Source organism: Kogia breviceps, chromosome 7, assembly GCF_026419965.1.
Source record: "Kogia breviceps isolate mKogBre1 chromosome 7, mKogBre1 haplotype 1, whole genome shotgun sequence".
Lineage (NCBI taxonomy): Eukaryota > Metazoa > Chordata > Mammalia > Artiodactyla > Physeteridae > Kogia > Kogia breviceps.
Window position 1 is genome coordinate 6,751,744 of NC_081316.1, and position 27,712 is coordinate 6,779,455.

General features: G+C 45.4%; 1 protein-coding gene across 2 annotated transcripts in view; it reads left to right on the plus strand.

Moving 5' to 3' along the window:
* Positions 1–27,712, plus strand: part of EXT2 (exostosin glycosyltransferase 2) — a 131,250-nt gene that overhangs the window by 83,766 nt on the left and 19,772 nt on the right. For both annotated transcript variants that reach the window (XM_059069922.2, XM_067037051.1), the window contains exons 9-10: positions 711–900; positions 8,511–8,677. In XM_059069922.2, coding sequence (XP_058925905.2) covers positions 711–900; positions 8,511–8,677 — 357 coding nt within the window. The remainder of the gene's footprint in view (positions 1–710; positions 901–8,510; positions 8,678–27,712) is intronic.

Consider the following 27,712-nt stretch of genomic DNA (forward strand, 5'->3'; position numbering starts at 1 on the left):
CCTTCTCTAGCTCGGGCAGGGAAGAAGAGTCGTCTTCTGGCCGAGTGGGCAGGCAATGGGGAGGCTTATGCCCTGGATCCGTCGCTGCTCCTTACACGTGTTTTAACTAGTCCTCCTGTTTTCAGCCCCCTCCTCTTACTCACAGGGGCCCACTGAGCGTAAGCCCGGAGGCTTTGTGGGGCTACAGTCGGGGCTTGCTTGCCTTGTGGCTCCCCCCACCCTCCGCCCACCTCTTGGTGCTGGGGTTTCAGCTCTCGCTCCCCTGCGCCGTCATCGCTGCTCCAGCCCCTTTCAGCCTTTCTCAGAGACACGGTCACGCTGCTCCCATTTCATGGTCTGGGTAGATGTACATCTGTTACCTGCACTTTTATATTTATATCTGTATACATCTACTAACCCACCGTAGTGGGTTTGGGGAGGGGATGAAGAGAAGTGCCTGTGTTTCATCTGCCGCGTTTGACTAGAAATCTCTTCTCAGCTGCAGGAGTTCTCTGCTCCTTGTGCAGGGGTATCAGAGCCAAACTCAGTTAAAGAGCATCAGCACAGATGTGGAGGAGGGAGGGACTTTGAACAGCCGCTTGGCTCTTGGATCGGCCGCGGTGAAGGCCGTCACATCTCCCACGTTCAGGTTGATTGGTGGCGCTGGGAAAGCGGCCGGCCTCGCCGTCACTCGGTCCCCCCGTGACCCCGGTTACTCCGCTCTCTTGCAGAAGCGGAGCAGCGTGAGCAACCCCCTCTTCCTCCCGCTGATCCCCCCCCAGTCTCACGGTTTCACGGCCGTCGTCCTCACCTACGACCGCGTGGAGAGCCTCTTCCGGGTCATCACTGAGGTGTCCAAGGTGCCCAGTTTATCCAAGCTGCTGGTCGTCTGGAATAATCAGAACAAAAACCCCCCAGAAGGTAAGAAGGGAGGGGAGACAGTGCCTTCAGGAAAGGCCTGGTTTGGGCGTTAGTGAACCCCTCAGCTGGGTCGCTATTTGGAAGGCCAGATGACTTGCATCCTTTGGTTTAAAATGGATTTTCCTGCTCTGTCAACAGTAATGCCATTTCTGAGACAGCCATGACCCCAGTTTTCTCAGTCATCTCATCCTTGTTCTGGGGTGGCCCGTTTAGCTCTAAGCCCATGGCATGCTCTGTAGCCACCAGTGTTTGAGGCTTAGGAATCAATAGGATCAAAGGCCATCAGCCTTTTGGGAAAACAGATCTCAGCTTCCCTCAGCCATCTCAGCTGATTTGTTTACATGAAAACTCAGTTTAAAAGGCATTCGTTTTCTCCCTCCTTATCTCGTCTCTGATACTGTGCTCTTCTTCTTCAGAAAGAGCGGCCTCACCTCCAGGGGGGAAAGTTAGCAAGGCATGCCCTCCCAGGCTTGAATCAGTTCCTTAAAGTGAGCCCTCTCTGGACGTTCCCACCGGCTCATCCGTTGCTTGCCTTGGCCACCCCCGGAATCTGGCAGCTAGGGTTGAGGGCTGTTTGATTCATTGGATTTGTTTTTAATTCAGGACGCATAGAGTACGTTCCACCTGCATTTTGTTTCTCATTCAGTCCGTCTATTACTGATCCTAATCCCAGGGACTTCAAAGCTCCTGCCCTTTATAGCCTATTAAAGCCAGGAAGTTTCTGATGGATTAGAGCAAGGAATGAGTTTGAAGTTTGTAATGTGCACCACTATCACCGATAAGGTCTGGTTTATTGCGTGACAGTAGTATCTGCACTTTTTATGGCTGTTCTTGTTTAATTGGTTATACTGAAGTCAGGATAGTCAACCCTGGAAACTCCCGGTAGCAGATCCATAGTCTAGGCTGGGAGAAGAACCTACTTCTGTCTGTGAGGCAAATCAGGATTTAAATGCCTTCCTGAGACATTTAAAAATTTTTACTTGGTGGGACTTTTGTTCTCTGAGAGAATCAATACTTACTTTCAATATTCAGAGAGCCACAGTTTAGTAAACAAAGTAGCTATTTTAAATGAATAGTATGCCCATAGTATGCCCTGAAGCACACTGCCTTTTGTATTATTATTATGATTAACTATCTTTTATGTCACGTTTTTTTCCTCCCAACATTTCTGGATTTTTTTTTTTTTTTGACTCTCAATAAAGGAGGAAGAAAGGGGTAGAAGAAAAAGGAAGGTGTTGGCACCATGTGCCACATCTAAGAGGGAGGAAGGGAGGAGGACTGGACAGAAGGAGCAGCGCAGGGACGGCCATGGGAGACCCTGGTCCACCAGAGGGAGGGGGGTGGTAGGTCCTGCGCTGCTGGTTCGTCTCTTCATCTGTAAGGGAGAGGTCGTGCTCTCAGAAGGAAGGCTGCGTGTCCCTCATGGGACGTGGAACGACTCCGTGTCATGCTGCAGGCACGCTCCTGCACGCGGAGGCCACCAGCTTTCAGAGGGCCTCCGCCCTCACCCCGCCCTCCTGCCCAGATAGGCAGTTCTGGGGCTAACTGCAAAAGAGGCTTCTCCTTAGGAAACTTCATTAGCCACTTCGGGCTGAAGGCGAGTCATTTATTGTAAATTGAAGTCACTTCTTTGGGGCAAGTATCATTACACACTACGAGAGAGGAGAAATCTTTGTCTTCCTTCTTGGTCTAAGCCCCTACATTGGCATAACTAAAAGCAAGAGCACAGACCTGGGTTTTGGAGCTGGGGGTTCAGTTTTAATGTTTGGTACACCCTCGGAAAGTGGAGTGGTTAATTCCAGGACCAAGAGTTTAGTTCATTTTTGAAATATTTTGGCTCTCAAGAGGAAAGAGAGCCCTCAGCTGATGAGGCCTTAATTTTGACACGGTTAGGGACTGGACCGTCTTTTTTCTAACAGTGGTTTTTAGGTCAGGGTTCCGGCTCTGGTGACGTGGTTGTCTGGGGAGAACACGAACCACGTTTAATCTTCTGTGGTTCTGTTGGTTCAGTTGGTAAATGCGGCCGTCAGCTCTGGCCCTCGTGCCAGCAGAGGCATCTGATTTTTCATGTACGGCATTAGTAGCATATATATTTTTTAAAAAGCAAGTCCAAGGCTTTGAAATATTAGAGGCAAAGGTGATGTTTTCTGCTCTCTCTACATTTACTAGAGTAAATATTGTGGCTAACATGCCTGCTGCTGGGAGGGTTAGTGTAGGCAGGAATTGCCCCCTTCCCCCCTGCCTTTTTTTTTTTTTTCACTCTCCAACCCAACCAAATACTTTTTTCTTTTTGGTTACATTTAAGTCTAAATTGCTGGATTTGAAGTTTAAGTAAATACTTAGACTAGGCAATAGAAATTTCCAGCGAGCTTTCGTCACGTTGGTTTTGAGCTCTGTCAGAAGAAAAGGCAAGCCACTGCCTTCCTTCTCCCCAGCTCTTTCGTTTCCAGGCTTGGCTTGGTGGATATAAAGGTTATTAGGCTTGGCCCCTGGCCCCAGTCTGAAGGAAGCTGTTACACTGTACATTTCAGATAGGCTTAACTCAGCCTTCTGTTTTAATTGATTTCAGTTTTAAATTTGAGTTGATCTCAAGGAACCCCCCCCATCCTGACCCCAGCTTCAGATTGGGACTTTCCTAGTTCTTAACAGGCAGGATGGGACTGGCTGAGCATTTCAGGATGGTCACCTCGGAAGAGGCAAAAGCGAGGGGTAGAAGCAGCAGCTCTCTTCCTTCGAGCTGAGTTCTGGGCGCTGGGGAGCGAGGGTCACGGGGACCAGCTGTACGCCAGGCACAGCCCTAGCACTCCTGGAGGGGGCTCAAGATTTGTATGGGGATAATCTGATCATTTCGTTTGTGGATCTGTGTCTGTGGTTGTGTTTTTTTTTTTTTTTTTTTGCGGTATGCGGGCCTCTCACTGTTGTGGCCTCTCCCGTTGCGGAGCACAGGCTCCGGACGCGCAGGCTCAGCGGCCATGGCTCACGGGCTTAGTTGCTCCGCGGCATGTGGGATCTTCCCGGACCGGGGCACGAACCCACATCCCCTGCATCGGCAGGCGGACTCTCAACCACTGCGCCACCAGGGAAGCCCTGTGGTTGTGTTTGTGACAGTGATTGCCAGGATGGGCTTTGGGTCATCGTCAGGCAGCCTGAACATTGTGTAGCACCTTTGCAGAGTTGGAGAATTCTTGCTCACGTGGCTCTTGGCATCCAACTTGGAGAAAACTGTTAACCAGTACACATTTTTAAAAAATCCTGAACACGAGGAGTTCTTTTTCTCCTTCAAGCTGGACTAAAGCTCAAAACTGTGAAGTTATCAGGTCAGCTGGCTCAGCTGTTTGCTTTTCATAAATTTGGCAATGTTTTTGAGAAATCTTATTTTTCAGACTGCTTTGTGTGAATGGAAGGTGACATTTCTGTTTGCCAGCTACAGATTCACAGGATGAGACACAAGCTATAATTCATGTGGTTCCATTTAGAATTTCAAAGAAAAAGAGCCCATCTGGGGTAAGCAGTGGAGCAAGAGCCTGAAGGTTTCTAGCTGTGACACTGTTTCCTTCTGCACCCTAAGGAGTCACCCCATATCCTTCTGTCTACACCTCTTCAAGTTGTCAGAGGGGAGGTGAAGTTCATAGACTTTACAAGAATCCATTTGTGAAGATGAGAATGATGCAGCGTTATTATAACCATGTACTGAGTACCTTTTATATCCAAGGAATGGGAACTGTGCTAAGTGCTTTACATGTATTATCTCTACTCCTTATGACAGACCTGCAGGGAAGCTGCTATTCTTTCCATTTTACAAAAGTGAAACTCAGGTTAGCTGAGTAATTTGCCTCAGTCACAGAGCTGCAAAATGGCAGAGCCAGACATGGACACAGATCTCTCTGGATCGAAAGCTCATGCTCTGTGCACTAGGCCCCATTGTATCTATTCAGATTTCCAGTTAACACTCAGAAAATCATCATGCTTTGTCGGTTCTCTAATTTGGGATTATGCAGATGAACCAGGTCCTTATCAGGGGCTCAAGGAGAGGCAGAAGAGTAAATCTATTCTTTTGAAAATACTAATGGAAGGAAAGAAAAAGGAAAAAAAAAAACCAACCTCTATTCTTTCTCACCTGTATTTTTCTTTCCTACCTCATGCTCCTGTCCTATTTTTTAATTAATTGATTTATTTATTTATTGGCTGCATTGGGTCTTGGTTGCGACGTGCAGGCTTTCTCTAGTTGCGACGTGAGCGGGGCTACTCTTCGTTGTGGTGTGCAGCCTTCTCATTGCGGTGGCTTCTCTCGTTGCGGAGCATGGGCTCTAGGCGCGCGGGCTTCAGGAGTCGTGGCACGGGGGCTCAGTAGTTGTGTCTCACGGACTCTAGAGCGCAGGCTCAGTAGTCGTGGCGCACGGGCTTAGTTGCTCTGTGGCATGTGGGATCTTCCTGGACCAGGGATCGAACCCATGTCCCCTGCATTGGCAGATGGATTCTTAGCCACTGCACCACCTGGGAAGTCCCCCTATTTTTTTAAACAGAATCAAAATCCCATATCAATATTATCTGCTTTAGGGCAGGGAGTAATTATAATGCTTATTCTTTGATTGCTGCCCTCTTATCCCTGTATTCCACAGAAGGGATGCTAAAGCCCGAGAGAAAGGTAGTTCCCTTTCTTAGAGGCCTATTTTATTTGAAAATGTGAAAACAAGAAAGTGGGAATTCTACTTGAAGTCCTGTCTTGTAGTAACGATGGTTCATAGACAGCTGGACCATTGAGATGGAGACTCCTTTTGCCAAAGCTGCCTTTGGCTATCCAGGCCCAACTCAGAACAGGAAGAGGTAATCGCATTTCCAAAAGAGCCATGATTCATTCTGCATTCCCATCTGCACCCCGAATCATCCTCTTTGGCCTTCATCACCCTCTAACTAAAACTTCCCCATCAAAGACTTTCTAGAGGCAGATTAGTTCTTTATGGACATTGTCTCCAGTAATTTTAGGATATATGCAGGCGAAGGATGTGAAAGCTGTCGAACAGGCTGTGCACCCTCCCCAAGTGCAAGTCCTGATCTCATCCAGGGTGGAGGAATGTCTACACTTAACCCAAGCAGCTAGCCTGTTTTCTATACCTGTTGCAGAAAGAGGGACTGTTTGTTGCCTTGTGAAAAAGTTCCGTGTTCTTTTGTTCCGCTAGTGTGTTAGGTTTTCTCAGTTCCGGAGGATTGATGGCAGGGATTCTGTTCATCTTAAAGTAGACATTGAAGATACATGCTGAGGACACGCCCCTGGATGGTCAGAGTAATATACCAGACCTGATGGGTACCACTTTGCCACCACTACCTAAGGTTCACAAAAAAATCCTTTGGTCTGTAAGTAGACTCAGACTTTGAAGGGAAAGCACAGCTGACACTGAGTGGATGTCTGCCAGGTGCCGGGCACCATATGCTGCTAAATGCATTACTGTTCATCCTCACACCTTCTCATATGTGAAGATGGTGTTCCTGTTCCATCTTCCTAGTCAAAGAAACAGGTAGAAAGGGATTGACTTGTTCAAGATCACGTAGCTGGTAAGGGATACACCTGAGATTTGAAGCTCTTTCCAGAGACTGTTCTTTCTGTGAACTGTTACTGTCCATACAGTCCTAGGACCTCAGAGGCATCTTGTTTGGTCTCTGAAGTTAGTACATTTCAAATAGAAGTGCACATTGTGTTGCTGAAGGCATTTCATTGCATCAGAAAATTCTTACCTATTTAGAGTTGAAATCAATTTCCCTGTAACTTCCACCCAGCCATTGGTCATGGTTCTGACTTCAGAGGCCGTAGAAAACAATTCCCCTTTCATCCTGATAATCCTTCTGATATCCTGGTGTGTCAGTCAGGGTCCAGGTGGGAGACAGAAACCACAGAGTAACGTGAACAGGAAAAGTTTAATGTGAAGAATTACCGACTGGGAATAGGAGATTGGTGACTAAACGGTAAAAGAGAGCTCCCTAAGGATCACAGGAGATAAACCCGGGAGAGCCTCTTCCCCAGCTAGGTCTGAGATTCAGACCCGGTTGGAGACAGTGTGGCTGCGGCCCACTGCATGGTGAAGGTTCTCAGGTGCCACAGGCCGAGACTGGCAAACAGGCAACCAGCAGCCCCCTTGGATACCCATGGGATTCAGCAGGAAGTTGTCCAGGGGGTGTTATCAGGCCGGCTGGGGTACTGTCGAGGGCTTCAGTTCACCGAGTTGCTGTTGAAGGTATCTGCAGAACTTGCCGGAAAGCTGCCTGCAGAGGAGCTGTCGGCCTCACTGGGAAGCATGTTGGGGTATCTACAGAACCTGCTGGGAAGCTGCCCTTGGGGGTGCCTCTTCTAAGACCCTTGGAGCACCCCAACGTGTTACATGGATGTATTGTAAATCATGCGTAAGGGATTTTTATCTGCAGTCAGTTAAGACAGGTTTTTTTTCCCTCCTGATTTTCCCTCTGTCACACGATTCTCCTTCAGTATATGGTGACTTTGGAGTGGCCACAGGCATTGTGGGGCTTCAAGACTCGCAAAAACTAGACCTTCCCACAGTTACGTGTTGGGTTTTTGGAAGCAGTGTGATACCTTTTCTATTCTTATCTGACAAATGTAGCGTGAAGAACAAACTGCCCTCTGTAAAGAACACTGAGGTCTGTGGACGTGGGTCCTGTGCTGAAGAAGTATTAATTTCATGCTATGCTAAACACAACACTTTAAAATAAGGAACCTGAGGTTAAATTGCTTCAGTCATTGCAAAGTAGAATGGGAAAAATGTAAGGCAAGTCATGAGTTAGTGTTTCTTCAGTATGCCAGAAAGTCCCGTGTAATTGGACCTGGATATTCGATATTTACTCTGTAAATTGGTCATGATGAGAAACCAGACCCGGTGAGTCAGGAGAGCAGGGCTGTCGAGGCAGGAAGGTGCTAAGTTAGGAAAGCGGAACTCCTTCAGGGCCACGGTTCTGTGAGGGTGGATTTGGCAGCCTTGGCAGCCGTTGGTGATGGCGTGGTGGGGGCACACGCTTTTGTCTTCAGCACGCGTATTTCCCAGCAGAGCTGCAGGCAGGTTTTGAGCTAGCGTGTACCTACCTGGAAGGATCTTATTTATTTTATTTTTGGTTGCATTGGGTCTTCGTTGCTGCGCGCGGGCTTTCTCTAGTTACGGCGAGTGGGGATCGCTCTTCGTTGCGGTGCGCGGGCTTCTCATTGCGGTGGCTTCTCTTTTTGCAGAGCAGGGGCTCTAGGCACGTGGGCTCAGTAGTTGTGGCTCGCGGGCTCTAGAGCACAAGCTCGAAGTTGTGGCGCACGGGCTTAGTCGCTCCGCGGCATGTGGGATCTTCCCGGACCAGGGCTCGAGCCCGTGTCCCCTGCATTAGCAGGCGGGTTCTTAACCACTGCACCACCAGGGAAGCCCAGGATAGAAATATCTACAATGTAAGGTATTATAAAGACACACCTAGAAGAGTTTCTTCTTGCACAGCTGTGCGTGTGGCTTTCATGAGAGTCATGGGTGTGAGTTGATCCTTCCATCTCATTTGTGATGCGATGCTTTCACCAGTTTATCTCCTCACAGAAGTTAGGAGAGTAATAAATACCTTGGTTTTTCTTTTTCCAGATTCTCTGTGGCCCAAAATCCGGGTTCCATTAAAAGTTGTAAGAACTGCTGAAAACAAGTTGAGTAACCGTTTCTTCCCTTACGATGAAATCGAGACGGAGGCTGTTCTGGCTATTGACGACGATATCATTATGCTGACCTCTGATGAGCTGCAGTTCGGTTACGAGGTGAGGAGGTTTCAAACAGCGCATTTACATTTTTGATATTTATTGCCCGTTATTGCTTGTCTTTCCTAATAACGGGTGTTATATGTCATTCTGTAAAGTCGTAATTACTAAATTGTAGTAGGATCCAAAAGCTGTGCGTAGGAGTGTAGGTTATGAAGCTGTTCTTTAGAACTTTGGGGAAACCCTATTCCAAAATGACAGCTGTGCCATCCACCAGTTTGGGGAACTCCCAGGGAGTCCCAGGGGACATTTTCAAAAGCGCATCTATGGCGTTTAACAAGCACTTTAATTGATGTCTCCTTGAATACCACTTCCCCGACTCAAGCAGCTGGGCACGGCAACAATAAAAACGTCCATAAGCGAAGACGCTGGCGACGCTGACAAACAGAAAGCAGACTCTGTTGATGGCTTTCTTTCTGAGCTTTAAGTGGAGAGGCTGGCTGCCTGTCTTTGGGGAGAAACATTCTCTATCACCGTTCATTCGATGTGGCTGATGGATTAGACTGGGTTCAGGGGTTAAGTATGGAGACCAGTAAAGGTCTCCCCAGGGGAAAGTGCCAGAGCTGAGGCCTGGTGAAAAGCAGTAGGAATTGATGAGTCCTGTCAGGGAGGATGTACACGAGGTGCATGATGGCGACAGGCTGAGGCCTGCGGCTGCGGGGCCCTAACGGTGGTATCAGACCCAAGCAAAACAGAGTGTGCAAATCAATTAGCTACAGCTGGCGCGGGGGTGGGGGTGGGGGAGTTTATCTCCTGTAGTCATCCTGTCTTTGGGAGAGAGGGAACCATTTTTAAGATTTGTTAAATTTGAGGTTCTAAGAAATCATGAAATTTTATCTAATGAAGCAATATGTGGTATATATATTTATTATAGAAATTTACTTTCTAAGCCTTAAACTAGAAGTGGATTTTAAGGGGAAGAAATAGGCATCCCCTGCCACCGCCACCACCAAAAATTAAAAGCTCAAGTTTCCCCAGGTTTTTACTATATATATAAAATATATTTCTATATCCATTGTGTATCAAAGAAATTGTGAAATAGGCTGATGTGTGATACCTTGATCGATGATGTCATGACTCTTGCCAGTGAGAGGCATGAGACTAGCTAGTAGAACATACACTCGTCTTTCTGGATTTATTTCGATTCATATTGGTGTCTTCCTTTCGTACCATCATGTCTAGGGTGTTGGATGATTTTTCATACACTGTCATTCCCATTTTTTAAAAAAGCAAATTACCTACTTATTCCTCTAAGTAATAAGTAGGCAACTCATGGCAAAACCAGTTTTTCTGCCAGTGTCTTCTCTCTCCGTTGCATGTAATGGCTTCAAACTATACCCATGTGTTTATTTTTGTGGTAAAAGGAAGGTTGCAAAAGGGAACATTCCAAATGATGTAGCCAGGATGGACAGAGTGCTACCTCTTTCATATTTCAATGGGTCTAAATGAAGTCTAATAAAAGGAAGATAGTCTAGATGAATTCCTTTCAACCTTGAGTTGAAATCTTGGGATCTCATGAACATTGAAACCTGGGATCTCTTTCAACCTTGGGTTCGTTTCAAGCAGCAAAAAATGTGTTGTTGCGAGGAAGTGCAAAACCCGGAGGGACAGCTTGAATCTTCACCTCTCCTCTGGTGCCCTGTGTTGCCTCCACATTACCTCTAAAGAAGTAATGTGTACCAGAGGAGTAGGGGGCAGGGACACCCCTCACCTCCAGTAATTGGGATCTTCTCCAGATGCTATGAAAGGAGCAACTTTCCTAACTACTATCTATATACAACTTACTGTGTTCCTATCGACTTACTGGGTGTTTACAAACATTAATGATCTTTTTCCAAACCTGCAAGGCTGTTATTGTTTTTCACCTTCTTTACTGAGACTAAGCAAGGTCAGGTAACTTGCCTACAGTCACGCAGCTAAATAAGTGGAAGAGTTGAGGTTTAAATAATTCAGGTTTGCGTGACACTACGCTGCCTTCCCTGAGGATTTTTGCCGTGTCAGAGACGCTGCTGGTCCTCAAAAGCAGCCCTCCGGACCGTCAGCACATCACTTGTCCACCACTAAGTTACCTTGCCAAGGAAAACTGATATTTTGCAGGCATCCCTACCACGAGTGCTGCAGGGTAACTTTGCAAAGTTATTTCTTGTGTAGTAATTAATATAATGAACAACGTTAGGACGGTACTGGGCCCAAGTTTCTACTCTGTCACCATGGACAACTTATGCACTCTCTCTGGGTTGTAGTTTATTCTTACATAAAATGGCGCGAGCAGTACCTGCTTCACCGCGTCGTCTCGTACATCAGGTAAGGTCGTGTAGCGCCACCACATGGCAGCGCTCGGGAAGTGCCCGTTCTGGGTGGTGGGCAGTATATATGCCCTTCCGCTCTTTATGAGACACCACGTGAGCTGCTGCTGCCACGACCGCTGCTGTCGTTCTCGTGATTCCGCTGATTCATGAGGAGGGTTGACGGTTGTTTCCATCACTCAGAAGGGACGGTGCTCTCCTGGAGAGGGCACCCAGTTTTGCGTTGAATCGGAAGACAGAAGAAGATGGTGCTCCTAAATCCCGTTTTTTATGCCAAAGGCTAGGATTATTTTCATGCAAGCTTGACGGATTGAGGGAATAAACAAATCAGTTAACAAAAATTTATGTCCTAGGAGAGTTACGTTGGAGCCCAGAACTACTCCTTTGTCGCAGCTATCGCAGTGTGTTAGGATTCTATCTGTCTTGTTGCCTGCTCTTCATCCTTCAGCACTCAGCTCAAAAGAAGCTTTCAGAAAGTCTCCAGACGAGAGCACTCTGCCTCTTTGTAAGCAAATAATTGTGAAGTGTATTGTTTCGTGTCTGCTTTTCTTCTAGAATGTAAGCCCCATAAGGACAGAAACATGGCTGTCTTGTTCGTTGCTGTATCCTCTTTGCCTAACCCGATTCAATCCATTCATCAGTTACACAGTAATATTTGATGAATGAATAAATCTTCATTACCAGCATGCATATGAACGATAGGAGACAGATTGTTCTGACCTGCATGCCTTTGCACTTCACTGTGATCCATAATCTGGATACAGCCATTTTATTTATTTATTTATTTATTTATTTTGCGGTACGCGGGCCTCTCACTGTTGTGGCCTCTCCCGTCGCGCAGCACAGGCTCCGGACGCGCAGGCTCAGCGGCCATGGCCCACGGGCCCAGCCGCTCCGTGGCACGTGGGATCTTCCCGGACCGGGGCACGAACCCGCGTCCCCTGCATCGGCAGGCGGACTCTCAACTACTGCGCTACCAGGGAAGCCCTACAGCCATTTTAGAAAGCAGTTTGGAGTTTAAAATGTTAAATATATATCTACCATGTGACCCCGCCATTCTTCTCACAGAGATTCACCCTAGAGAAATAAGAGCATATGTATACTTGTATGCTAATACAAGCATTAATATTTGTACTTGCAGCTTTTATTTGTAAAAGCCAAAAACTGGAGGGAAAAAAAAAAAAAAAACCCAAAGTCTATCAAAAGTTGAATGAATAAGCTAATTGTGGTATATCCATACAATAGAATACTACTCAGTAATAAATTGGTGAGCTATTGATACATACAACAACATGTCTGTATTTAAAAGTAATTATGAGGGCTTCCCTGGTGGCGCAGTGGTTGAGAATCCGCCTGCCGATGCAGGGGACACGGGTTCGTGCCCCGGTCTGGGAAGATCCCACATGCCGCGGAGCGGCTGGGCCCGTGAGCCATGGCCGCTGAGCCTGCGCGTCCGGAGCCTGTGCTCCGCAACGGGAGAGGCCACAACAGTGAGAGGCCCGCATACCACACACACACACACACACAAAAGTAATTATGCTGAGTGAGTGAAGCAAGATGAAAAAGAGAACATATTTTATGATTTCATTTATAGAAAATACAAACGAATCTTTAGTGATCAAAAGATGGGTCGGGCTTCCCTGGTGGCGCAGTGGTTGAGAATCTGCCTGCTAATGCAGGGGACACGGGTTCGAGCCCTGGCCTGGGAAGATCCCACATGCTGCAGAGCAACTACGCCCGTGAGCCACAACTACTGAGCCTGCGCGTCTGGAGCCTGCGCTTCGCAACAAAAGAGGCTGCGATAGTGAGAGGCCCATGCACCGCGATGAAGGCTGGCCCCCACTTGCCACAACTAGAGAAAGCCCTCGCACAGAAACGAAGACCCAACACAGCCGTAAATAAATAAATTTTTTAAAAATCTGTTTAAAAAAAAAAGGATGGCTGCCTGGAGAAGGGGTAGGGAGGGTCAGCTTGAAAAATGTATTAGAAGGGCGGCCATATAGGTTCAGTGCAAACCACAATACATTGCTGAGAGAAATCGAACAACTTCATAAATGGAAAGATGTATCACATGTCTGAATCCAAAGACTCACTGTTATTAAGGTGTAAGTTCTCCCCAAACTGATTTATAGATTCAAAGCAAGCCCAGTCAAAATCCCAGAAGGCTTTTTAAAAAGTTAAAATTGACAAGCTAGTTCTAAAATTGAAATGGAAACACAGTGGGCCTGAAAAAGCCAAAGCAATTTTAAGAAAGAAGGACAGAATTGCAGGACTACCTTATTTTAAGACCTCTATAAAGCTACAGTAATTGGGACTCTGTGGTACTGGTGTAAACTTAGACGTGTAGATCAATGAAATAGAATAGAGTCCAGAAATAGACCACACGTGTCATCAATCAGTTTTCAGCAAAAGTCCCAAGTCAGTTCAATAGCGGTGGGACAGGCTTTTCACTAAATGGTGCTGGAGTAATTTGATATCCATATGTCAGTTCAGAATGGATCCTAGCCCTAAATGCAGGAACTAAAATTATAAAGCTTCTTAAAGAAAACAGTGGAAAAATTCCTAGTGTACCTGAGCTAAGCAATGTGGTTTTTTTTTTTTTTTTTTTTTAAGTAAGGGACAAATAGCACGGTTTATAAAAGAAACCAAATTGGACTTCATCAAAATTAACACTTTTTAAAAAGACACTTCTAAGAAAATAAAAAGGCAAGTCATAGACTGGGAAAAGTATTTTCAAAATATATAAAGAACTCTCATACCTCTATAATAAGAAAAAAGTCAGTTAAAAATGGGCAGAAGATTTGAACAGTTACTTCATAAAAGAGGATACAGAGATGTAAACTAACATACGAAAAAACTCTCCACCTCATAGTCATTAGTGCAATTCTAAAGCTAAAGCACAATGAGCTACCACTATACACCCACTAGAATGATGAAATAAAATTTAAAATACTGATAGTACCACATGTTGGTTAGACTGTGGAGCAACTTCGAACTCTCATACATATTGGTAAAAATGCTAAATGGTACAACCAGGTTGGGAAAATATTTGGCAGGTTCTCATAAAGTTAAAAAAAGTTATGCTTTTCATATGACCCAGCTTCCAAAGGAAATAAAACGTATATGTATGGACTTACATATACTACCAAATGTAAAATAGAGAGCTAGTGGGAAGCGGCCACAGAGCACAGAGAGATCAGCTGGGTGCTTTGTGACTACCTAGAGGAGTGGGATAGAGAGCGGGTGGGAGGGAGACGCAAGAGGGAGGAGATATGGGGATATATGTGTATGTATAGCTGATTCACTTTGTTATACAGCACAAACTAACACGCCACTGTAAAGCAATTATACTCCAATAAAGGTGTTTAAAAAAATTTTTAAAAACCATAACAAACGAAAAACCCCCCACAAATTATCACTATCAGGAATGAAAAGGAATTAAGGAAGTGTTGTCACTATAGATCCTACAGGCATTACAAGAATATTATGAAAATTTATATGAAATGTAAAAATTCTTTGAAAATTACAACTTACGTAAAATTAAACAGAATATGTACCCTCTATTAAAGAAATTGAAGTTATCAAAATCTTCCTACAAGGAAAAATCCAGGCCCAGATGGTTTTACTGGTGATTTCTTGAAAATAAAGTGATAGTTTCAGGTTGGAGATAAACTTAGAGATAATCTGGCTTGCTCACTTTTAATTATAGGTAAGGCCCATCCATAAACTATATGAAGCCCATAAATGACTTATCCAATATCACCCAGTTAGTAAGTGGCACTTAATAAGGGCATATAGGGCTTCCCTGGTGGCGCAGTGGTTGAGAGTCTGCCTGCCGATGCAGGGGACGTGGGTTCGTGCCCCGGTCCGGGAAGATCCCACATGCCGCGGAGCGGCTAGGCCCGTGAGCCATGGCCGCTGAGCCTGCGCGTCTGGAGCTTGTGCTCCGCAACGGGAGAGGCCACAACAGTGAGAGGCCCGCGTACCGCAAAAAAAAAAAAAAAAAAAAAAAAAAAAAAAAAAAAAAATAAGGGCATATAACTCATTTTGGTGCTATTTTCCCCATACCATGCCACCTGGGAAGATTTCATTATGTAACTGTCCTATTTCTGCCTCTGTGCCATTCAAACCCATTTGTTTGAAACCTCTCTTTGGTGAAGGTAAAAACACCTGAACATTTTGTTTCATATTCTAATATTAACCAATAAGAATCTATATCAGTCAGGAAAACAGAATCTATACTAATTGTTTCAACAGAATAGATTTAGTATATGAAGTTTTCTAGTAGAGGTATTAGAGAGCTGAGAGGGCAAAAAGGGCCTCCTGAAAGTATAAAGAGAGAATAGCTCCAGGGGGCGTCCACTACCCTTAGGGTGGGAGGAGCAAAGGAAGAGAGGGAAGAGGCTGGGTTTATTAGAACCTAGAAGCTTGGAAGAGACCCCCCCACCCCACCCCCTCACCCCTGGGGCTGGGCCTTAAACCTCTGAGGAGGGGCCACCGGCTGGCTATTGCTAGTACTTCTGAGGGGTCAGGGTAAGGCTGGCTCTGCCGGAAGAGGCTAGAACCACATTCTGCTGCTGGGGTGAAATGCCACACTGTCGGGAAAAGCAGGCAAAACAGGAAGTAATTCCCTTCTCCTTTTCCCTAGTTTTCCAGTCTCTCTCTAGTGCACCCTGTTGATAGACTACCTAGCAAAGGTGAGATGTTTGCAGAGTCTCAGCCCTAGCATCACAAGGCAGACTTTAGAAGCAGGGCTTGGGGCTACAGGTCAGTAGCTTTATAACCAGTGCAGTCTACCCCTTTGGCTACTCCAGAGCATCCATACAGGCCCTTCTACACATATTTAAACTTCCATGCAGCAACAGTGACAACTGTATTCTTTTCACTAAGAAGGATGCAGCAGCTGTCCTTTATACATATAATGGCCTTGCATTCCCTCCCCTAGAAGGGGAGACACAGAGCCCCAGTAGTCATAGTATCAGTCTCTGGTTAATTATTTATTCTTTCTTTAATTTTGTCTCAGTTCTACTTAGTATTCTGTAACTTAATGAATAAACTATATAGGCTTCCAATTCTGGACAAGATTTGAGCAAGCACATTCCACCCTATTCCTAGAAAAAGAAGACAGCCTGGTGAGGGTCCTCAGGACTTAAGGGATACTCCAGCAGTGAGTTCCCTTGGATTTTCTTTTCCTTCCTTCCTCCCTCCTTCCCTCCCTCCTGTATACCCCAGCCTCAGTGCTGCAGAAGGCCATGACACTCATAGGCACAGATAACGAGCATACAAATGAAAAGAAAAAGAAAAAAGCCCACTATCTCTTGTAAGGACTGGGAAGAGGGCAGCCCTGCTGATGGAAGCCTTTTGACTATACCTAGTCTACACCAGGCAGACACCATGAAGGAAGCCGTATGTACCCCTGCCAACTAGATGCTGTGACCGGGGGGATTGTCGTTCAGAGCCTGCTGGCCATTCCCACCCTGCACTGCCAGGAGACAGGAGCAGAGACGACACTCCTCCCCTGTCCCCTCTCCACTCTGGAGACTGGGGGGTTGACCAGTTGACCTTCCGCCCCGTGTCCTCCGTGAAGTGAATGTTAGCGAAGACGCAGCTGCAGAGACTGGGGGCTGGGGGGCGGTGTCCTGTCTGCCGTCCCCAGCCTGCACCAAGCAACAGACAGCAGAGGGACAGCACCTCATCCCTTCCCAACGGGAGAGTGGAGGGCAGGTTACGGAAAGGAGGGATTCGGATTCCTCCTGGGCACACTGTCACCCCTCTCCCTTCAAATCAGCCCACGCAGGAAACTGACTAAAATCAACACAGCAAAAGCTTTGAGAAAGAAACGATAGTGTCGAATACTGCCCAGGTTTCAAATTAGCCTCTGGGTGGCACACACATTAGGCAGACCAGGATAGCACGCTATAGTCTTTGAAAATTAAATTGATGCTCAATCCACAGCCCACAGAAGTGGATGCGGACATGCACTCTGAACCTAAACTCCCTGCTAAAATAGAAAATGTGAAAGGCAGCAGCGTCTCATAGTAACACTCAACATGCTGAGGAAACAATCCAAAATTACTCATCATACCAAGAACCAGGAAAATTGCAACTTTAACGAGAAAAGATAATCAACAGTTGGCAACACCAGAATGACACAGATGTCAGAATCATCGACCAGGATGTTAAAACTGCTGTCATGAAAAATCCTCCAATAAGTAATTCTGAGCACTGTTGAAACAAATGGAAAAATAGAAAGTCTCAGCAAAGAAACAGAAGATAAAGAAGAACCAGATGGAAATTTCAGCACAGAAAATTGCAGTAACCAAAATTTAAAACTCACTGGGTGGGCTCCATAGGTGAATGGAGATAACAGGAAAGAACTGGTGAACTTGAGGATAAATCAATAGGAATTATCCAATCTGAACAGCACGGAGAAAATAGTTTGGGGAGAAAAGAAATGTACAGAGCCTCAGGGACCTGTGGGACAATCACAAAAGATATAACATTCTTGTCATCAGAGTCCCAGAAGGAGAAGAGAAAGCATGTGGGGCAGAAAAAAAATATTTAAAGAAATAGCTGAAAGCTTCCAAAATTTGCCAGCGGTCATTATAGACTCGAGGCTGAGGAAACGGCAAACATCTGAAGAATAAGTTATATAAACTATATACATTGTATATATGAAATATATCATAGCTACAATTCTTATATCAAATTGGAAAAGAAGAGACAAATAAATTGGTGTGTATATGGTAAGGCATCGAGAAAACTGCATGGCTGCTACATTCTTGGCTTCTGCAGCTTTTTGCTCATGAGCCGTAGTTGATATTTATAACTTTCTTACACCGCTCATCCCACATCCTTTTATCCTCAGCCAGTGCTCTAGCGTGTTTATTACAGACCCAATTTCTTTAATGGCTCTAGTACTATTCATTCAGGCTTTCTATCTCTTCTTGTATTCGTTTGATAAGCTGTGTTTTTCAAGGACTCTGTTCGTTTAATTTAAACTGTGAAATGCATTGCTATAAAATCACCCATAGTATCTTGTTATTGTTTAAAGTCTATAAGATTTGGATCGGTGTGCTCTTTTTCATTCCTGATATTGATCACTTTGGTTTTCTCTCCTTTATCAGCCTTGTTAGAGGTATATCAGTGTCATATTCTTTGCAAAGAGTCAACTTTTGATTTTGTTGATTTTTCTTTAGTGTGTGTTTTGTATTTCATTAACTACTCTTTTCTTGATTAATCTCTTCCTCTAATTTCATGAGTTTAAGTTGCTGTTATTTTTCTAACCTTTTGACTTGATAGCTTAGATCAGTGATTTCAGTATTTATTTTTCTAATATATGCATTTAAAGCGGTAAATTTCTCCTTAATTACTGCTTTAGGTACCTTCCCAAGTTTTGTCATATTTTCATTAACCTTAAGTTTAAAATACTTTCTAATTTCTTTTGTAATATCTTCTTTGACCCATAGTTATATAAAAGTATATTGCTTACTTTTGTCAGTTTTTAAAGTTACCTTTTTCTTATTGAGTTCTGATTTGATTCCACTGTGGTCAGGAAATACACTCCGTATGATTTCATCATTTTGAAATGTGTTGAGACTATATATGGCTCAGTAAAAGGTCTGTTTTGGTTAATGTTCTGTGTGCCCTTAAAAAGAGTCTACATTCTGCAGTTGTAGATTTAATGATCTTACTAGGTCACTTAGGTCACGTTAGGTACATTGGCACTTTTAGTACAACCAAAATATTCCCCTGCTAATTCTTCTCTGAAATAGGCATCTTCGTTTCTTCTGGTTTGGCGCTGTGTGTGTGTGTGTGTGTGTGTGTGTGTGTGTGTGTGTGTGTGTGTGTCTATAGCCTTTATTAGTTTTGTAGTAGTTAAATTCATTATCCTAAATTAAATAAAAAATAGTTTAAACACAGTATTTGATATGTGAGAATCAAAGAGAAACCATGCAGCAGACCTTTCTCACTGTGGCTCCAAAGCATTTTTAGAGAAATCTGGAGAGACAGAGGCGTCTCCCCATTTGGGAATTTTTCAGGAAGGGGCAGCCAGCGGTCCTCCAGTGTCTAAGGTGGTTTTATTAGTCCTTCCTGGAGCTGAAGAATAGACCAGATGACTTCCTAAAATCCCTCAGGTGTAATGAATCTAAGGGATCAGAAGTACAGGCAAATGTATAAAGAAGGTATGGGTTCATGTGAAAAAGAATCCAACTTGTATGCGTAAAAAGTGTCAAACTCCTTTGCTTTCCTGTGAAACCCAGAGAGGTTGCTTGCGTGAGGATCCCGGGGTATTTGGAGGCAATGCCAACAGCTTTTTAGGAGAGAAAGAGAGAGCACAGCCGTTGCCTTAGCAGAGGAGAGCGTGGTGACCCGGGGTCTGTTCTGATGGTGTTTCTGCTGACGCCTCTTCTGAGGCCTGACATATGTTTCTCACAATGAGAGGGCATTTTAAAGCAGAGCTTTTGTTAGAGGGTTGGAAGCATCACTTTACAGAAACCATTTTAAAGCAGCAGGCTCCACAGCTTGCTTAAGGGGCACAGAGCAGAGTCTGAAGCCAGCTCACAGATGGCACCCTCCCCGAGCGATGAGAAAGAAAGGTGGCCTCCCGTCAGAGCCCAGAGATGAAAGAGGAATGAAGGGGGAAGGTCTACCTGGGCTGTAAGCTTGAAACCCCTCCGGAATCACAACCTCCGGAATCCCTTTCCCGGAGGAAGTTGCTGGAGCCACAGCAGTGCTCGGCCAGCCTCTGCAAAACCATAGCACACGTAGGGAACGTTAACACTGTACTGGGGTCCACGGACAAGGCAGAAAGCTCTGTTTTAAAGAAACCCCGCATCAGAACGGGAAGGGACCTTAGAGACCATCCTGTCACTTCATGCTTTATTGCTGAGAAAACTGAGGTGCGAAGAGGTTAAGTTACTTCTGTAAGGTGTTAAATGTACGTTGAATATAACCCTTTAAGGGACGCCCTAGCAAGTTCTTGGGAATGAAAGGCCAGACCCTGTAGGAAAGGCCTTTTTTCTTCCAGTGTCTGTGACTTGAGGACACAGACATGTGGATTCAAGACCTAATGCCTGGGTATCATTATTTATTTAATTGGAAGAAAACATAGGGGTCATTTGCCTGTTTAAATGGGTCATATTCCCTGTTGGAAGGCAAAGAGCTTTGGGAAATGTTACATTCCCTCGCCAGCCCCGAAATCAGGAGCGAAAGAATGATCTTCTCTGGCCCTGCGTGTTTCTGACTTGTTTGACAAGCTCTAGTGAGCTACCAGATGTGGAGATTCTTTTCAGCCTGGGATAATTTATTTATCTGTTTATGTATTTTACCAGGAAAGTATCTATTGAGTTCTTGATACTCATTTGCAAGGAGCTCCTGGGGGAACAGTAGCAGTGTATAGTGTTACTTGAATGTTTGATTTTTTTTCCCCCCAAGTCTGTCTGCTTTTATTTCAGACCTAAAGAGCTGGGAAATAAAATGCGACTTGTTCCTCCTCCTCTCCCCCGCCTTTAAGAGAGGCCATTTAAAACATGTGGCAGAAAATGAGCCATGCAGACTTGGCTGGATGTATGAACCCGGGAATTTATTTTTCCTTTCGTACTTTGATCCTCATTTCCAACCATAAAAAATTATTAGTAGCACTTCAGTGTTGAACATTTTTCACCTGAGAGATGTGAACACTCTTGGCTAATAATACTGGTTATAAAATCAGTCCTTCATGTGGGGATGGGAATTGACTAAGAGCAACTCTTTGTTGTTAGGTGCACACAATGCTGATGCCTCTCTCTTATTGCCTGTGCGTCCCCAGGTGGTAGCGGCTGGTGCAACCTCTTGGGTGCTAATAAATTATGATAATTTATTTGTTTTATTTTGTTCACAACTCCCCAAGGTAATGGCAAGTAAAGAGTCATGAGAAGACAGCAAAGTAACATGGGATGCCCTACAGTTTTTCATGAGAACGTGAAACCACCTCTGAGTGCGTTTTCCTGCCTATGGCTGTAGAAGCACCAAGATGCAAGGCAACCCAAGTTAGAGCGGGCTGGGTACATGTGGTCGCACGGGGGAGTCACAGGCCAGTTGACGCGATGAAGGCGGAACTTGTGTTTGGGTTGACGTTGGAAGCTAGGTTGGTTCAGCCATATCGGGCCAGCTGATGGACAGGCTGAGAGGTCAGCTGAAAAGTCGAAGGCGGTGAAGAGGTGTCATAGGTTTGCAAAGAGGTATGTGGTCCAAGCAGTCAGATCACAGGATGAATTAGAGATGACAGACTGAAGACAGGGAAAGCCAGTTAGATAATGGTATTGGGAAACCTGTAAGCTTTATGTTCATCTGGATTGAAGAACCAAGAAGGGAAAGGTGGGCTCAGTCATAGCTCAGATTTGATTGGTAATGAGGGAGCTTGGCTAACTGGAGAATTCCAGAGCTGGGGCTCTGTGTGACAGTTACATTTTAAACAGAATTAGTAAAATTTAGAGCGAAATGTATTCATCCAGGGAGAGGGGGAGAGGCGATGTGTTCTGTGATTCTAAGTAAACTCTCCCACTTTCTCTCTTCTCACTAGAAGAGCAGAAAGATGGAAACACCTATCTTAGAATTAGACTTAATAATAACCTTTTGTAAAAAGCTAGTGGGTAACTTTTAAAAAAGAAAATAGGTTGTCTCTGTCCTTCCGTTTGTCCGTCTCTGAGCCGTCTGCCAGTGGAAGTGCCACAGATACCGGGTCTCGGACTGGGTCTCAAGATTGTTTCTCCCAGACCTGGGGTTACGATCCTTCTGAGAGGGACTTGGCTGCTTTCCTCTCTAGACTTAAGTCCCAGAGCCCTAGATCTGAAATTGTGCTCAGGAATTGTGTTGGGAATCCAGGGCGGGTTTTCTTTACGGTACACGGAGCCACGTGTCTCACCCTGCCATGGGCCCGACGACGGGCTCACACTCTCTGGTTTCACCTAGAGCGCCGAGGAACTGGGTTCTCATAGCCGACACTGATAAAAATGAAACGTCCCTAAAGGAGGGTCCAAATGCAAGGGGCGTCCCTGCAGCAGATAACCTAACTATTGGAAGTGCCTTGGCCTTCAGTGGGAACCAGTGCCATAGATTTCTGTTCCTTGGCCTCTCAGCTGACTCAGATTCTCGAGCCTTCGCATGGCCTGACCCAGTGGCTGCCTGGAAAGACTGGGAATTCGGGTGTTGCCGTCTCCCCTCTGGCTGATGGACTGTAGCAGCAGTGCACCGTGGAGCCAGCACAGGTGTCGGTCCACACGACTGCGGGCACCCGCTGTCCCAAGGAGCCGGCCCTGTCTTGGGCGTATGCGCAAAATCAAACCCTGTCGGAGCTCTTCGGCATCAGCATTTGTGCTGGGCCTACGCTCAAGCTTTACGGTAGCTATTAGAACCATTTTGTCACAGCTGAGCTTTTGGAACACTAAAAATTGTCTGGGACTTGTGGTGCCTTCTTCGCTTAGGATCTGAAGAAGCCGACGGCTGGAAGCTCTCTCTGAGCCTTGTGCATTACGTCTGAGTGAGTGACGGTTCCCCTCGGAGTCTCTTTCCTGGGCCGTCAAACAGATCAGTAGTGTGGACTGTTGAAAGGACATCTGTCTCTCTTTACTTCCCTTTTTCTCACTTTGCTTAAGTACATGAAGAGTTGCCTTTGGAGAGATGCTGTTTAGAGAAGAGGGAGCAGGCCGAACGGCTCGTTCTGTGAGTGTCCTTTTGCCCACGCGGTACAGTCCGAGCTCCCCTCATAGGAGGCACGAGGAAGACTGTGTGGTCGGGGGGGAGCCATTCTTCCGAGAGAACTGCCTCCCTGGGGTCTTCCCCACGTCGCTTCGGGTTCCCGGTTTCCAGCCTGTGGGAGACCCGAGCCCCCTGATAGGGCTGTCCTGTCTCCAGCTTTTGCGCTGACTCACACTGCCCGGACGCGAGGGGCCTGCAGGGAGAATAGCCCACGTGTGCCGCCCCGAGCACGAGCTGCTGAAAGCGGACCCCGAGTGGCAGGCTGGGGCCCACGGAGGTGCTGAGAGAGGCTGCAGTGAGGTTTGACCTCTCAGAGCTTTTCTGAAGCACCCAGTCCCCATCGGAGGGTAAGTCAAACAAATATTAAGGAAAGGAAATCGAATATGTCTGCTGAACACTGAAATAACATCTGATGGTTTAAAAAAGCACCCAGTTGGGAATTACAGTAGAGTGACACTTTTTCCTTCCCCACTGAGCAAATTAAAACAGCAAGCTCAGAATTTGTTTGCCTAGCCATTAATGAAACATCAGATGGAGGACTCGGGCTCCTTATCCCAAAGAGGGAGCCTGCTGCCTGCTGGTACATCAGGTGTCTCCGTTGAAGGGTGTCTCCTCCTCGCAGGCTCCCACCCCACGGGAGTCAGGTGAGCTGGATTTGCAGTTTTCCCTAAGTGCTTATTTTGTCAGGCGGTGCCGGTGAGGAAAGAGTTCTCCTGACCTTCCCACTCCCCGCCCTCGGTGCCCCCGGCCACACCTCGCCGTCTTTCTTGTCTGCAGCACTGGCAGGCCCACCTGGCCCCGGAGGAGCTCTGTGCCTCAAGAATGAATGCTTGTAATGTGGGATAGTTATTTTTTAAAGAGGTGTTGGTACACTTGATGGTTTAAAGAATGCATACTTTCCCTCCCCCATTCAAAAGGAGGTAACTGCCATGGTGTTCCAGCCCTGAGAGTATCCCTGTGTTTATGGGTTATTGTTCCAAAACAATAACCTGCCTGTTGTCTCTTTGGGATTGATTACAGGCTCTGGCCGCTCCAGGAATCCAGAGCTTCAGGATTTGGTTTATGATTTGGGAATAGGGGCAATTTGTCTTGCACGGGCTGCTTATCTGCCTTGATTTTCATAGGGATGCTTAAAGGAGGCGTGTGGGCAGGACTTGGCATGGGACCAGGGGAAATGAAAGCCATCCTGGCAGTATCCAGGCCCTGAACTCCCCCTGCAGCCCTCTCAGGGGTGCAGAGCCTGCAGCTTTGGGAGCAGAATTCTGTGGTGTGGTGCCCAAGTGTGAAGCCGCACCGTTCATTGCCACTTGTAAAATTGCTTGCAAAATCGTGAGTTTAAGACGGTGGTTGGTGGCTGCTATTGCATTAGACATAGCAATTCCCTGTTTTGGAAGAATAGAAAGAAAGACAACTTGAAAGGAACGGAGTAGTCCCCAAACCTTAAAACTGTCACACCTGGGAGAATGAATCTCAAGAAAACAAGGTGAGCTAATCAGTGTGATGTTTACAACTCACCTCTTAGGTCGGATTTATTTCTTGCTGCTCCAAAATTGGTGCGTAGGGTTAATCGTGATTGCAGTATATTTACTACTATCTGTTGGCTGCTTTAGATCAAAACTTGTCAACCTTTAAAAGCAAAATTTCTAGGTTCCCATCCAGCCTCTGGAGTTGGGGCTGAAGACTTGAGGGGTGGGGCAGAGGTCCTGATCACATGCTGACACTCTGCTCCTGGAAGGGGCAGGAAAGGGCTAACTTCTTATAACCGAGGCCACTAATTACATCCATGGAGTAGATCTGGGGCTGGGTTGACAAACCCCCCTTTTTAGTTGGGTCCATTCAGACAGGATTGTGTTTGCCTGGTTTACTACTCTATGCCTAGTGCTTGACACATAGTGGGTGCTCAGTAAATATTTATTGATTGAGTGAACTTAATGTGATTGGATATGGAAGTTTTTTATATATAATTTCTGTGAGTGAAATTATAAGGAGTTTTTCAAAGTTTAAATGATTCTGTATTTGTATTCAGAGGGAGAACTCTGGTTTTCTCCTTGCTGGCCTGCTTAAACAGAGAGCAAAGAGTAAAATTTTGTACTAATTATTTACCTGGTTGGGGGCAATAGGGAATCTCAGCCCTAACTTTGTAATTTAACTTCCTTTTCCTTTATCCTCTTAAAATGAAATCCATGAAGCTTCTTCCTTATTCCCTGCTTTCCCACCCCTGACTTAACTCTTTTTTTGTACTTTTTCCTGCATCCTTGCTTTCTTTCATCTCTAGCTTTTTATGCATATGTCATTAGATTTTCTCAGTGGTAAGCTCCTTAGTAATAAGATATATCCTTTATTTTTGTATTCACTCTTTGAAGTATAAGACAGTCCCTAAAAGATAGTTGGGGGCAACTGATTTTTGTCCAGAGGTGCAAACGCAATACAGTGGAGGAAAGACAGCTCTGTTAATGAATGGTGCTAGACAAATTGGACATCCAGAGGCAAACATTTAACCTTGACCTAAACCTCACACCTTACAGAAAAATGAACTGGAAGTGAATCATGGGCTTAAACATATAAAACGTAAAGCTATGAAACTTTCAGGAAAAAACCTTAAGGAGAAAAATCTTCAGGATCTAGGGCTAGACAAAGAGAAGCATGATTCATAAAAGGAAAAGTTGATAAATTGGACCTCATCAACATTTAAAACTTATGCTCTGTGAAAGGCCTTGTGAAGAGGATTAAAAGACAGGCTGCAGACTGAGGGAAAATATTTGCAAACAACATATCCAACAAAGGAGTAGCATCTAGGATATATGACTCTCAAAACTCAACAGCAAAAGACAAAGAATCCAATTAGAAAATGTGCAAAGGACAGGAGCAGTTATTTCACTGAAGAGTATATACAGATGGCAAAAAGCACGTGAAAAGATGTTTGACATCATTAACCATTAAAGATTAAAACCGGAATTACATACACCTATCAGAATGGCTAAATTTTTTAAAAAAATAGTCACACCACCAAATGCTGGTGAAGATGCAGAGAAACTGGATCTCTCAGACATTACTGGTAGGAATGTAAAATGGTACAGCCACTCTGGAAAAACAGTTTTGGTCCTTTCTTATAAAACTAAGCATGCAGCTACCACATGACACAGCCGTTGCACTCGGGCATTTATTCCAGAGGCAGTAAAAAATTTGCGCCCACACAGAAACCTGTATGCGAATGTTTGTAGCAGCTTTGTTTTTAGTGCCAAAAAATGAATTAGCCCAGATATCCTTTAGGGGGTGAATGGTTAAACAAACTGGTCCGTCCACACCATGGAATACTACTCAACAACGAAAAGGACCAAACTATTGATATACAGAGCAATTTAGGTGAATCTCTGGGGAATTATGCTGTGTGAAAAAAAGCTAATTCCGAAAGGTTACGTATTGTATGATTCCATTGATACATAGCCTTCTTGAAATTATGAAATTGTAGAAATAGAGAACAGATTAGCAGTTGTCAGAGGGTACCTGGATGGGGAGGGTCTATAAAAGGTCAACAGGAGGGACCTTCATGCTGATGGAAATGCTCTGAATCTTGACTGTGTCAGTGTTAATATCAAGTTGTTACATCACACTATATAGTTTTGCAAGATGTTACCGTTGGGAGGAACTGGGTAAAGAGTACACAGGCTCCCTCTGCATTCTTTCTTACAGCTACTTTTGAATCTACAGGTATCTCAAAATAAACTGTTTAGTTAAAAAATAGTGGGAGCGGGCTTCCCTTGGTGGCGCAGTGGTTGAGAGTCCACCTGCCGATGCAGGGGACACGGGTTCGTGCCCCGGTCCGGGAGGATCCCACATGCCGCGGAGCGGCTGGGCCCGTGAGCCATGGCCGCTGGGCCTGCGTGTCCGGAGCCTGTGCTCCGCAACGGGAGAGGCCACGGCAGTGAGAGGCCCGCGTACCGCAAAAAAAAAAAAAAAAAAAAAAAAAAATAGTGGGAGCTCAGAAAGTATCTAAGAGTTGAATGTGTAAATGAATCAATAAATAGGAACACCCAAATCTCTCCATCCCTAGACTGTGACTTCAGCTTGCCTGTTGGGTTGCCTTTCTAGAACTCGATAGCAGGATTAATATTTCTTTAATAAACTTATTTATTTATTTATGGCCGCGTTGGGTCTTCATTGCTGCGTGCAGGCCTTCTCTAGTTGTGGCGAGCGGGGACTACTCTTCCTTGCAGTGCATGGGCTTCTAGTTGTGGTGGCTTCTCTTGTTGCGGAGCACGGCCTCTAGGCATGCGGGCTTCAGTAGTTGTGGCTTGCTGGCTCTAGAGCGCAGGCTCAGTAGTTGTGGCGCACGGGCTTAGTTGCTCCACGGCATGTGGGATCTTCCCGGACCAGTGCTCGAACCCATGTCCCCTGCATTGGCAGGCGGATTCTTAACCACTGTGCCACCAGGGAAGTCCAGGATTAATATTTTTAAGAGAGGTGGAATCTCTGGATATTTAAAGAAATGTTATTGAGGGCATCATCTGTTTTGATAGTTAGGACTTTATTCTAGTTTTTGCCTTCTGTTGTAGGCCATCCCGAATCTTTTTTTTTGAAGTAGATGGGATACAAATAAATAAGTAATTTAAAAAGAGTTCCTCTGCTTCTTGATTTTCCACCAAGAGATTATGGAGTTTAAGCACACATATAGGGCACTGTGATTAATTAACTTGTTAAAGAATCGTTTTGGAACCACATTTATGCTTCAGAGTCAGCCAGGATTGCAGTTTGTGGTTTTGCACAGTAAGAAAACAAACCTGGCCAGTTCTGCAGTAGCATCTGTGAGTGATAGGGCAGAGCAGTGATGTGAAGTAAGGAGAGTTACTTCCTCCCTGCTGGACAGAGCTAATATCTTTGGTCTCCAGTCAGTCAAATCAAGCCTCACCAAGATCAAGTTGAAATTTTGAAGGTTATTTATAAAAGCTGAAGTCTCTGTTTCTAAGGGAACTTCCCTGGTGGCGCAGTGGTT